General features: G+C 48.5%; 1 protein-coding gene across 2 annotated transcripts in view; it reads right to left on the reverse strand.

Moving 5' to 3' along the window:
• Positions 1-13,807, reverse strand: part of MON2 (MON2 homolog, regulator of endosome-to-Golgi trafficking) — a 1,155,350-nt gene that overhangs the window by 747,915 nt on the left and 393,628 nt on the right. For both annotated transcript variants that reach the window (XM_069629845.1, XM_069629844.1), the window contains exon 9: positions 10,818-10,942. In XM_069629845.1, the coding sequence (XP_069485946.1) occupies positions 10,818-10,942 (125 nt within the window). The remainder of the gene's footprint in view (positions 1-10,817; positions 10,943-13,807) is intronic.

A 13,807-nucleotide genomic window follows, 5' to 3' on the forward strand; every position in this document is an offset into this window, starting at 1 on the left:
TTTTGAGTGTCTAGGATAGCTCCTAGGAACTGTTTGGAGTGCTTGGCACCAGACTTGACTTTTTCTCGTTTATTGAGAAGCCCAATTCGTAGAGGTCGTCGATTGTCCTTTGAATGTTTGTTCTGCAAACTACTGGGGTCTCCCCCGTGATGAGCCAGTCGTCCAGGTAAAGGTACAACGGGATTGCCTCTCTGCTTAGGTGTGCTGCCGCCACCGCCAGTACCTTGGTGAATACCCTTGGAGCCGAAGCTATCCCGAAGGGCATTACCTTGAACTGGTAGTGCCGACTGTCCACCATGAAGCGCAAGTACCTTCTGTGCGCTGGGAACATGGAAACATGAAAATAGGCATCTTTCATGTCTAATGTTGCCATGTAATCCCCCTTTTTTAGGAGGGGGATTACCTCCTGGAGAGTAGTCATGCGAAACTTTTGGGGCTTGACATACTTGTTAGCAGGCCGTAAATCCAATACTGGGCGCATTGTTAAATCTTTTTTTGGCACAAGGAAGTAAGTTGAATAAATACCCTTGTTTACCTGGTGTCCCGGGACGAGTTCTATCGCGTCCTTTGCTAGCAGATTGACGATCTCCTCGAGGAGGATCTTCTGGTGGTCCAAAGAATGTATTTTTTGTTGTGGAGGATGGTTTCGGGGACGCTCTAACAGTTCTATGCAGTACCCTGCGGATACTGTAGACAGCACCCACCTGTCTGATGTGATCCCTTCCCAAGCTTGGGTGAAGTTGGAAATGCGTCCCCCTACTGGGGTTGCGTGAGAAGGGACACTGAACGGTGCGTCACTGTTTTGGTGGAGGCGTGCAGCCTCCTCTACTGGGGCTGCCTCTACCTTTACCTCATCCTCTTTTATTACCCCTGCCGTAAACCTTTGTAGACTGTTGGTTATTGTTCCACTGTGTACCCTGCCCCTGGGAATAGTTAGATCCTCTCTAGGAATTTTGGCCGCGTGGACGACGAAAATTGCCATTCCCTCTCTGATTCGGGGGTTTATTGGTTAGTTGGCCTAGGGATTTGAGTGGCTCATACTCGTCCTTGGCATTTTTCAGCGCGTCCTCGACCACCTTACCAAACAACAGATCTGGCTCCACCGGTTTATCTAACAATGATGCTTGGGTTTCAGCTTTGAATCCAGACTGCCGTAACCAAGCGTGTCTCTTGATAACAGTCCCTTCTGCTATCAATCTGCCGGCGTTAGCTACGGCATCAAAGGTTGGTTTTAAAATGCACCCGGACACGGCTCTTCCCTCCGCCGAAACTCGTGCCAACTGGCTCTTCAAGGGTTCTGGGGCGGAGTCTATGAGTGCACGACTTCTTCCCACTGATGGCAGTTGTAGCTGGCCAACAGGGTGGTGGAGTTGGCAATCCTTGCCTGGTAGGCGGAAGTGGAGGCTACTTTCCTGCCCAAACCATACAGTTTCTTGATCTCCTTGTCGGGAGGAGCTTCGGACGATGACAAGGATGGTCCAGCCCTCTTAAGGGTGTTTGTAACAACCAGGGAGTCCGGCTTCAGATGTCCCCTTATATACAGTGGGTCTGATTGGGCTGCCCTGAAAAGTTTCTCAATCCTGGGGTTCACTGCCCTGGTGAGGTTAGGATTTACAAGTGAAGGGTCTATTCTTCTCTGAATAGACTTAAGGATAAGGATGGCCTGAGCAACAGGCCTCCTTTCTCCCACTAACTCCTCGGCGAAGTCCCTCTCCTCTTGAGCACCCTGGGTGTCAATGTGGAAATGTTCTGCTGCTCGAGATAGAACTTCATTCAGGAGAGGTTGGTTGTCGACAGGGGAGTCGGTAACCGGGGGTTCCTTCTCTACCGGAGAATCTACTCTGTAGGTTTCAGGGTCTTCCTCTTCTTGGTCCTCATCATCCCCATAGTAGCCCGTACCAGTTTGCTCTTCCAACATGCCCAAATCTGGATCCTCACAAAAGGATGTCTCTCCTTGATACTGAGAGTAGGGCTGTACATAGAAGGGGTCTGAAGACAGTGTTGGTGTTTCAAACCGGGACATTTTACTTGGAGGTATTGGATCCTTAGAGCCTGAGGGTGCTGACTCGTCGGGAGTATAGGAGAGAAAGTGTTCAAGGTTTTTTGTGTAAAAATCTGCCAATGATGACATCCTTGACATAACCCTGTCTATGTCATCACTAAACCATTCTCTAGAACTGGGAATTACCCTTTCTGGGACTTTCTCCGCCTTATCCTGACTAGACTTACTGGTTTTAGCAGGGGTCCTTGGGATAACAGAAGACTGGGACTTGTCTGTCTATGTGGAGTAGAAATTCTTTGAGGTGTGTAAGGAGGCTGAGACTGCTTCCTTTGTTGTTTTCCCCCCGTCCCCGTGGGCGGAAGAGTGTTTTCCCTGCCCTTTCGCCCCTACGGAGCCTTCCGACACCTGGCGTCGAGGTTCGGGGGTAGTGTCCCTATCCTTAGAACGTGGAGGTAGGGACTCGGGAGCCGCCGTTACGCGGTCTGCGGGCGCTGACTCCTGGAGTGCGGTCTGGGGATGGAAGTCGGCTTCGTCTTCCGACGATCGAACTTCCGTTACCGTGGGGAGCGAGGCACTTGGAAACAGTGGATGATTGCCTAGAGTCATGCGGCAATCTAGATCGAGAACGCCCAGAGGACACCGATTCAGACCGTTCTCTATGTGCCTCTTTCCGAGAACTCGACGTGTGCGTCGAGTCTCGGTTGGACTTCATGTGCTTTGTGGAAGTGCTGTGGGTAGCGCTTGTGTCGCCGGGCGTCTTCCCCATAGCCGCCCTGCCGGATGACCTTCCGAGGTCGGGGACTTGCGCTCGGCTGTCTCTTGACACCACGTTGCCCTCGCAGTCTGAAAGCACGGTGTTGCTGCCATCGCTGAAGGCGCCCTCCGCTGCCATGGCCTCCTGACGCCTGGCGTGGTGGGCCCAACGCTTGATCGAATGGTCCTTAAGTGTCTTTGGTTTAAACCCACTACACGTGCTGCAGTTCGCCTCGGGGTGGTCCCTCGGCAAGCAGAGATTGCATGTGGCGTGCATGTCGACCCAAGGGTACTTGCGGTTGCACTTGGGGCAGAACTGGAAAGGGGTACCCTCCATACACACCATGTGGCAGCGGGCTGGTAAGTGTAGGAATATATAAGAATGTACCTATATACCAAAAGAGTGTAGAGTATGTCCACCCCCCACTCGCCCTACTTGCAGGGCCGAGGCCAGAGGCCTGCCAAGGCCAGAGGCCTTCCGAGGCCCAAATCCGTTGTGCAGCTGTCGACGGTGGAATTCTTCTCCGGGCCGGCGTAGAGTGTGGAAGTTCGGTGACTTGACGTTGGGGTGGAGAAATGGGTAATTATAACAATATTTTGCAAAAGTATGGCTAAGGCCAGGGAACTCCGCTAAATGCTTCCGACCAGTATGGCGGAAAAAAACAATCTGAGGGTCCTAGAGGCGTGAGGGATCATGGGTACAGTGGACATCACACTAGGGATAGTATTACTGGCACGCCCTGTGTCGACGCCCATTTTCGAGTTTCGAAAAACAAACTGTAATACTCCGCAGTTTCCACTAGATGTCGGCCTATTGACAGCATGTGATCTAAGCAGATTCCACAAGCCTCAGAAATATATATATGTATATTTCTTTTTAAAAAAAGCTCCACAATTGTTTTAGACAACAGGCTTCCTTTCAATATCCAAAGAATATCTTGATTACGTTAAGGCACCACACAGGTTTCAGAGTCCTCTGTATATTGTCCTCGTCTTGGTTTTTCTGTGACCGAACCAATTGCAGGAAGAAAACAATCTGAACATGGCCTCTACTTAGAAGGCACTGCGGGAGGAATATGTTCAGGATATAGATATCTGGTTGCTTATACGCCCATGTCAAACTTCAGAACAGAAACATGAAATATTCCAGGCCAACCACTTGTTGGTGATTTATGCACATCATGTGAATCAAAAACAGATACACGCTGCAAAAATATCAGGAAATCAACTGCATGGTTGTGAGGCTGTAGCTTATTTAGATAAAACAGTTCTTGCAGAGCTAAATTACAAACAACAACATTCCAAACTGGGACTCCAAATACATAGTTCATATTAGACTTTACAATTAGCTACAACAGTCAACACCAAAGTACTTGGTGGTAACAGTCCTAGCCACCCAAGCGATTGTGTTTCAGTATGTTCTTTGCCTTAAGAGAGTAAGGTCTGCTGAACATGTCCGCATAATGGGACACTACGGTACATTCCTCAGCGCCTTTCAAAGCTCAGACAGGTGAGCAGGAAGACACTCTCCCTTTCCCCTTCCTCCCAGCTTCTCCTCCTTGGCGATCTCAAAATCCACCTAGACTCCCCAGACTCGTCTGGACTTTTCCGCAACCTATGCAACTCTCTTTCCCTCTCCATTCTAACCTCTGGTCCGACTCACTTTGCCGGCCACACCTCGCATGTTCTCCTCTCTTCAGACACCCCCGCCCCCCTCTCTAATCCCTTCACTACTCCTCTCTCCTGGACGGACCATTTTCTGCTCACTTGCAGCTTCTTGTTCCCTTGACAAAGGCCCACCCAGTACTTCCACCTTTCTTTGCTGTCATTCAACCTATGAAGCAAGTGTCAGTGGTCGCCTTTGCCTCCAGATTCTCTCCCCAACCTACTCCTGTGGCTGACTCCCATCCTGACAGACCTTTCCAACCTTTACATCTCTCTAACACTCTGGATATCCTTGTCCCTATTATGAAGATCCGCCTGAAGCTTGCCACCAAGTGTAAATCTTGGTGTGACTCCGATTTGGCCCCTCTGAAAAGCAAGTGCAAAGTAGCTGAACGGAAGTGGGGAGCTTTGGGTGCACCCTCTGACAAACTGGCCTGCTGCCTGCTCCAAAAGAAATGCAGACTCTCCATCTTCTCTAAGAAGTAGGTCCATACTCAAGCCTGCATCTCTGTGGCCTCTAACACAGCTGAGCTTTTGAACATCTGCAAGGAGATGGACAATCCTACTGCAGTATCTACCTCTTCTGCACCTACCCAGGACCTCTGCTTGGCTCTGGCCTCATTTCACCACTAAAACCCAGGACATCCTGTCCGCACTCTCCTCTTCTCCTTCACTCCACCTCTCGCAGACCCTCTTTTGCCGCCCTCCCTCCTCTTCACTCTACCATCTCCCCTGTAACACCTGAAAATGTTTCCAGACAAGTCCTGTCTATGAAAGTCTCATTCAAACAGGTGACCCCCATGCTCCTCCAGAACCATTAAGGACAACATTTGTTCTCTCGCTCCAGACTTGGCGGATTTCTGTGTTCACTACTTCGCCACTGGATCTTTCCCCTCTCTTCTCAAGCACTCCCTTGTGCACACCCTACTAAAAAAGCATTCTGCCGACCCCTCCATTACGGCAAACTATTGCCCAATCTACATCACTCCATTCCTGGGCAAACTTCTGGAGAAGTTGGCTACCTCCAAGCTAACCCTCCACACAATCTGTTGGTTGTCTCTATGACCATCAGTCTGGCTTCAGAGCAGCCAGAGGCATGGAAACGGCACGCCTAAACAACCGTGAAGATCTGCTTTCTAATCTTGACTCTAGCTCTCCCTCTGTCCTCATTCTCCCCAACCTTTCCTCTGCATTTGACACGGTCAACCACCTGGTTACTTGTCTCTGCTAGACCCTTGGCATTACGGATCAGTCTCTGGCCTGGCTGACCTCCTTCCTCCTGGATTGACCTTCTGTAACGCTCACCTGATTCCCGTAGAGGCGCCGGTCTTGACTGGGCGTATACCGTATCTTCAAAGGTGATGTGTAACACACGGCTGACTCTTTGGGCTGGACCTCTGTGCACGGTATGTCTGACTTGAAGGGTAAGATGTCTGCAGATAGAAAATATGGGATTAAGGAACTGGGTTATTGAATGTCTCTCTCTTCTTCCCTTTCTCTTCTCCTGTAGAACCCCAAAGGTTAACGCTCTCACCTTAGGTAAGTGAACGCCGTGCTCTCCATCTGCCTCGGGGCAGGGTGCTGTAACCAGTTTCTTCACTGGATAAGGGGAGCAGGCCTCTTGACTTCAGAGGACTGCTGTCTGTCGTTTACTGCACGAACGGTAAGTTTCGAGTAATTCTAGTGTCTTTAAAGTCTTTAGTAATGATGTTTCTTGTTTTGCAGGGTTCCGGCGATGGCGGATGACGGGCTGAAGTGAGTTGAAGATGGAGCCCGTGTGATGAATAGAAGCGCCTGGAAGCACGTAAGTAAGCGCTTGTTGCCTGCTTCACGATGCGCTCTAACTGTCTTTTTATTTTGCAGGTACAAGTTCGGAGCGGCTGCAGGGTGCCGGAATACCCACTGGGTTAGATGTGGAAAGGAGTAATGGCACGTGAGTATTAAAGTTCCCCAATGTCTTTAAACGCACCTTGTTTTGTCTTTCAGATGCGGGATGCAGCGCCGAAGGCCTCTGGAGCGTGCGAAGAGTTGGTAAGCTTTTGTCTTTCAGATGCCGGAATGCAGTGTGAAGACCTCCGGAGCGCACGCAGAGTAGGTAAGCCTTTGTCTTTCAGATGCCGGAATGCAGCGCGAGGCGTTGGTGACAGCCGATGGACCAGGTAAGTGAAGAGCTGTCACTGAAGACCGTAATGCTAACCTGTTCTTTCTTGTCTTTATAGGTGTTGCTGAAGACTGGATTCAGGATGGTAAGCCTTTTTCCTTAGGCCCAGGATCAGATGCAGGAGACACGATGAGCGTTCTGCTGCAGAGGATGCAGAATAACGCAAAGCAAGATTCATCCATCGGGTGTGGTTTAAATAGCCTCCTGTAGTGCTTAGGTGTCTCCTTCCACAGCCACGCCTAGGAAGAAAAGAGTTCCTGCTTTCCAGAAGAGTTCCAGTGTTCTGAATCTAGGGAGTGGCTTCTGCCCCACCCAACAGGAAAAGTAATTCCAAACAGAAGAGGATCAGAGGCTCAACTGGCAGGCAAGTAAGCAGCATGGTCTGCTGCAGGTAAGTCCACCCAAGCATTATGAGCCCGGCGCTTCCAGCGCTGGGACTGGGCATATTTATGAGCCTGGTGCCACTGGCGCCAGGACTGGGTCCAAAAGGTCCCAATTGAGACTGGTTGGCACTCGGAACCTGGGTTATGGATCTGCTTCCAAGGGAGTTGGGAAAACCCTGACCTTTTGGAAGCAGAGATCATGACACCTTCCCAGGTTCAGCTTGGGTCCTTTCTCTCCACCACATCTCTCTATATATTTGGTGTTCCTCAAGGGCTCTATTGTCTCCCCCTGGCTCTTCAATGTCTATCTGGCCCCTTTGGCCCCTCCTAATCTCTGACTTTTCCTCTAACTTTGTGTTATGCAGTGCCACACAGCTCTGTTTAGGCTACACTCGACCTCCTCCTCGCTCATCCCTGACTGTCTATCCCCTGTTCAGGCATGGTGCACCTCTAACAATCTCTGCTTTAACACCAGTAAGACTGAGATCCTTCTCAATGGGACCCCTGCTCCCACGTTTCCTCTCTCACTCTGGTCACCCTCCTTGGTCCCTCTGCCCTCACCCTCTTGTGAGGCAAAACACCTTGGAGTCATCTTCGACTCCACTCTCACCTTCTCTCCATACATCACAGACCTTGCCAAGAAGGCCAATTTCCAGCTTTTCCTCCTCAGAGGTATTCTCCCTTTTCTCAACTTCCCCCAGAAAGCTCACTGTCTCCAGAGCCCTGGTTCTCTCTAGGCTGGACTACTGCCCGGCCTCTATCTCAATCGGTCTATCTCTAATCTTCGCCCTCTTCAACTCACCCGGACAGGACCGCAAGACTTATCCTTGGCCTCAAGGCCAGAGACTGCATCTCTCCGGCCCTGAAATGGCTCCAGTGGGCTCCCTGTGGTTGCAAGGATCAAGTGCAACACCCTCTGCATTGTCAACAAGCCGTTCTGGGGCTGTGGCCCTCACTACCTTCAACTCTCTCTTAAGTACCTTCCTCCTAGAGCCCTTCGCTCGTTTACTTCCAACTCTCTGAGGGGGAGTCGCTTCTCCAAGCAGAGAATGGGGGTAGATCCTTCTCCTCAGCAGGTGTCTCCTCTGGAATGACCTTCCTGCTTCTCTCCGCCTTGAGCCGGATCTCCTAAATTCCAGAAGCTCCTCAAGACCTCCCTTTTCTCTTTATTCTCGCTCCCTCTCCCCTGCTAGCCTTCCCTTGCTCCGTCTGCTGACTGGCTGCCCGGTGTCCTCCGAGTCTTACAGGACTCCAGACTCCTCACTGTCCAGTCGCCCTGCACTTGCCGCTTGGCACACTTTCACTGCCACCTGGTTAACCTTGGCACTACTGGGCTGGGATTGCCCCCTCTAGTCCCAGGCTTCCTTGCACTTAACTCGGGGCCCTGCTGCTCTGGGTGCACTTCTCCCTGTACCCTCCCCCCTGCACTTCTTGTTGCACACTTCAACGCTCTGGATGACACAAGGCCTAGTAAGATGGTTATCTTGTCCTCCCTTTGATGCCCCTCCCTTGCCTTGCTGTGCCACAAAACACTTGTGTATAGGCGCACAATAAATAAATCTGTTCACATTAGCCTGGACGCAAAACACATACTATCCTTGGTTTCACAATGTGTTTATAGTCAGAAACACACCCAATGATTGAAATCACGCCTTTAAAGGCCTTCCCCTTGTAGTTGGATGCATTTTTCCCAACTCCCGCGCCCTCACCGTCGTCATACTGGAACAGTAGGATAAGGGCACTACATGAGACTCCATGTGTTATGCCTATACTGCATCGAGTGTACGAAAGATGATATGCACTCAGATAGCCATATTGAATGTACCCTCACACTGAAAGTGTGGAAGGATGCCGTATGGAAGGAGGTCAGCACGCACCACTGGACATCATGGAGTGCTGACTGAAATTGGACGCGGATAGAGTGAGGTCATAAAGAATATATACGAAGCCATACTGAAAGGATATGAAAATACTTAAGCGTGACGATGTAACTGAAGCAATAAGAGAAACATGTCCAAAACGATAAAGTAATCATAAATGCAAAAGAGGACAACGTAACTTGCTGACCAATAAGTATAAATACGCAGTAACGCAGGGTAGATAAGCTTGCTATAGAGGAATATATAATGTGGCTAGGACGGCCATAGTTGGAAAATGGGTGCTGGCTCGTGTAAACATTTAATTCAACTACCTCAGAAACAAATCAGGGTTGCAAAGTCAGGAGACACTGGAAGAACAGCTTGTGTACAAAACAAGTCTATGTTGGCTTGGGATCAAGGATGCTATTTTTAAGGAATAGCTGCAAAGCACGAAGGGAGGCAAATGGATGACCCATGGACGAGACATATTTCTCTTACATTAAAAGAGAAGAAAGCATCTGCAAGAGGCAAGTATTGGACAGTTCCAAGTGTAAATAGTAGTTAATAAGAGGCTGAAATTGACACATTTGTGGTCTCTTCACATGCTACTCAGAAGTCAAAAACAAGGACTATGTAATTAAACATCGGATGAAGATAGTTATGTTCTTTCACTCCCTTAAATGTCCTAGAACAGAAAGCAGGCTACAAGGTCAACAACAGACTGGATACTTTGGCTCATGTTCGGTGTCATGAGAGATGGACTAATTGGGAAAGTAGGGAAAATTCGAACATGATTCAAGCACCTGGGTTTTGTTTCGCTTCCGTGCCGCTAGCCAAGCCGAAAGTCTGCTATACAATGTTACATAGACCAATCCGCTGCCAATTTGTTCGCTATAATCAGTATTATACGTATTTAGAGGTATTTAGGTGTGTTTTACAGATACGTGACAGCCATTGAAGTACTAACCCGTATACGTTCTATAAGTAGACATGTTCCCCTAACCAATCCCTCCCGCTAATACGTTTTATGATTTGTCACATAGGATGTCGTAGATGACGCATACTGTCGTATAAGACCTCTGTGTAATCAAGTTTGTGTGTGACTGTGCAACCATCTATCTGAGATCTGCCAGTTGACCCTGCTTTATTACATTGAGAGTTAAGTAGTACTTTGCCATATTCTTTGAGTCTGTCCTGTTATTTAGTCTGAGATCTTTATTGGTCATTTCATTTAGCACAAGAGATGCTTCAAGGTGCTAGAGCACACCCTGGTCACGCCCTCTTTCCATCCCCCTTTGCTTGTGTTAGCACCAAAACCTGTCACTTAAGAGATCTTCCAATAGCAGTAAAGGAAATAGAGAGGTGCATGAATTCCCTGAGCAGTTTAAAGAGCACAGCTTTTGCAAGAATGAACAAAGCTTTGTTTAAAACAGGCACCCTTCATGCACTCAGGCAGTAATAAGTTGCAGTATTAATGATATCCCAAAAAATAGTGAGTGGGCATTCCAGGGGAAAGCATTAAGTTGCGTTTTCAAGCGGGGATTGGGTTTTTGTTGAGAAAACAAGCCAAAAACGGTATTAAGTGATATTATAGTTAGAAAGAAACATTGCAAGGAGTGCAATATTTTCTCCCCCCACTGTACAGGATTTTCACATGTATTCTAGGACTGGAGTTTGTTTATATTATTGTATCAGTCCTAGGATATGTTGGGAAGGGTATTTGATTAGTGGGTGAAAGAAAATATTGTTTACGCAACAATGTTATTTTTTCCCAGCAATATCATCACATGCAATCCCGCAAAACTATGAGTAGAGTAACTGTTTTTCCAAACACATCAGTATCTCTCTCCTTACCCTGCATCCCCATACCCTGCATCCCCATACCCTACGTACTTCAATAAGAAGTACGAACACTGAATTGTGTTCTCACCACCTACAATGACTAGGTTTTCAGTTTCATCTTTAAGAAAAACAAGGGGCCATCGTCTTTCTACCTTAGCAGCTGAGGCTGTACACAAAGTCTGTGTATCGATTCCACCGCCACAGCTCTTAGCCATTGAGGTTTGTCTGCATCCAGGAACTTGACGAGCAGTGACAGGAAGATCTCACATTCGGTCACCTGAAACACAAAACAGCAGAATAAGAAACACTGTGCACCCTCCTACCTTTCCTTCAGCAGGAACACACCCGTCATAGTGACGTGATGAGTGAGTGGCTGGTTACTAGCACGATGCGAGCTACATCAAATGCATAGTTTTCTATTTTGACGTCAGATCAAAAAATGCTTCACACATGAATGTACGCGTCCCCAGAAACGCACCCCCCTTAGTGGGAGGCAATAAAGGACACACCCCAGAAGGGGAATGAGGCCAGGACCAAGTGCGGGTGAGATCAAAAGAGCTTTATATAGATCAATATAGGGCATGCAAAGGACTCTGCAAACTCCGAGAGCGCAATGTCTGACAATTGCAAAGACAGTCCTACTTATTACAGAACTACGTCACGCATGACACAAGCTATAGGGGGAACATAGTCTTAGGGATTGGGTGGTGATGGCTAGGTGGTATACATTGTATACAGTTGCTTCTCCAGGATTGGCGGACGTTGGTGCTGCGCCACGTGTGGTGGAAGGTCAGCTGGGCTCATCGGGGTGGAGTGCCGGGCCGGACATGCCTTGTAACGATGATTGATAACTAAACTAACATTTGCCCTTTTGGCCACACATTCCCACTGATTCGTCACACTTTATGCTTTCTGTTGGTTTGCAACTCTTGTAAGTGCTGACCTTAGATCAATATGTGGACAGGAACATTGATATGCGATCTGAAGTGTCCCAATACATCAGTTTGGAGGATACCTTAGGTTCAAACAATCTGGTCTCGTGTGCATAGTCAGGGGCATGGGAGGGGTCGCTTGACCACCCTGTCTTGGCAGTTTAGGTGAGGGATTGTATTACGATCTGTTGGTACACGTGTGGGTGCCCCCCTTTTTAGGGTCATTAACTTGGGGTCGACGGAGATACCGCTGGCCCGTGGGGGGCATGTAACTGGTGCCTGGGAGACGGTGGGATTTAGGACCAGGTAGCTCGTAAATCATGGAGTTAGGCTGTGGCGACCTCTGGCATGGGGGAGGCGGATGCTTGAAATGGGTCCAGCAGGGTTGAGAGGGGAGGCGAGGCTGTGCTGTTTGAACACCAGCTATCTCTGGAGGGCCTGGGCGGGAGGAGGGGGAGATGGCCTTGCAGCTCTGTGCGCGGCATCCTGCACAAGGCGGTATACTATCCCGTGGATGAGGGGCGAATAACACACAGGGTCTCTAAAAGGACTCGAATGCATTTGCATTAGAAGGAATACCAACTGGGGACCATACCCTTTAGCACAAAAATTCACATCTATAGTTGACATACGAACATGAGGTAGTGTTAGACAGGTGTGTGTATAAAGAGGGCAACACATGTTATTACATCTTGTTGTCAGCTAGCCAGTCTTTGTACATCTCTACATTATAAACAATATCGGTTGCATATTTACTCTTTACCCATTCTTCTTCACATTAGCAGCAAACGTTAGTCAACAGGACATACATTACATAAATGGTTTCTACACATTGCAAGAGTTTTCGGGGCAGGTAGGGGTGTAGGGCGCCATACCGTCTAATGCTGGGGGCATGGTACAGGGTCAGGTCATGCATATTTTGGGCTGGTTTCAGTTACTTCCTAATGTTCCCGTTCATGGCTGGGGCAATGATGTACTGCGGAAGGTTAACGGCTACAGTGTTTTATTTTGTTTGTTCGTGTCTGGTGGCTTGTGAGAACGAGTCCTCAACGGATCTGCCATCCGTTGGGTGAAAATTGGGGGCCTCTGTGAGCGTGGGTGAGTGGGGGTCAAGCTGCCGCTTTCAGTGTGCACGTTGGCTCTGCCTGGGTTAGATCTGAACGTTTCTAGCAAAATGGAGTTGGCTTAGTACAAGATGGCGTCTGTGCTTTGCCACATAACGTGGTAGTGCAGCCTCACGTGTCGGTCTGCAGCCGCCCTGCCGCCCGGGCCCGGGGGCCGGTGGGCTGCCGACGAGTCATGAGTCTTCACCAGGGTGGGAGATGCAGTGGGAGGGGGGGGGCTCTTATTGACCTATCCTCCCCTACACACACTGGCTGCTGCATGCATACTTAAATGGGGAAAGATGTATGCGAGCAAGTTGACCAAGAATGCCTCATCTCTTCCCTGGACAAGAGCTACACACATGCATATACCAAAACTTCTCTCGTTCAGGTACTTGACGGTTTACCAGTTTTTTACAAAGAGGGGATAGTCCACTTCTTCCTCCCAAAAAGATGAACACAGTAACACACCGATATTCAAGTTAGCCTTAAAGCCTTTACACTCATTTCCGGTCAGGTAACTGGACAGCGCCATGAAGTGTTTTATGATTTGGGGTAGCAGTTACATTCATTTTCCTACTCACAAGCACACATTTTAACATCAACCTATATACACATGCTGCTGTTCACTACTGAAGCCCAAAGTATTTTAAACATATTACATGCAATACGCGTACAACTTATCAATTATTTGGCTTACAAGAGTAACAAGGAAACTGTTGTGATGTGCTTGTCTCTGTATGTGAAAGCTGGTGATGTCATGTGGAGTGTTGCCTTGTGAATGTCGGAATGTTTACCAAAGGATTCCGCACCCAGCCAGTTAGAGCTCCCGAACCTGGGTGATGGGAGCCAGTGTTATGTCCTGTCCACTTATGTATATAACTTCATGTAACTGTGACTTAAGTACTTGTAATAAACATATAAGTAATCCCAAGAAGCCTGGAAGTCACTTTACAACAGAAACCAGTGACTGGAGCGAACCAGGGGGACAGATTTGTGGCATTCAGGTCCTTTATAAAAGTCTGTTGTAGAGTGGAAGGCAGAAGTTAGTACTTTTTATTTTATTTTCTAATAGGCAGAAATACACAAGCACATCCACAAAAGAGG

Source organism: Ambystoma mexicanum, chromosome 12 (genome assembly GCF_040938575.1).
Source record: "Ambystoma mexicanum isolate Mex_15411 chromosome 12, UKY_AmexF1_1, whole genome shotgun sequence".
Taxonomy (NCBI): Eukaryota; Metazoa; Chordata; class Amphibia; order Caudata; family Ambystomatidae; genus Ambystoma; species Ambystoma mexicanum.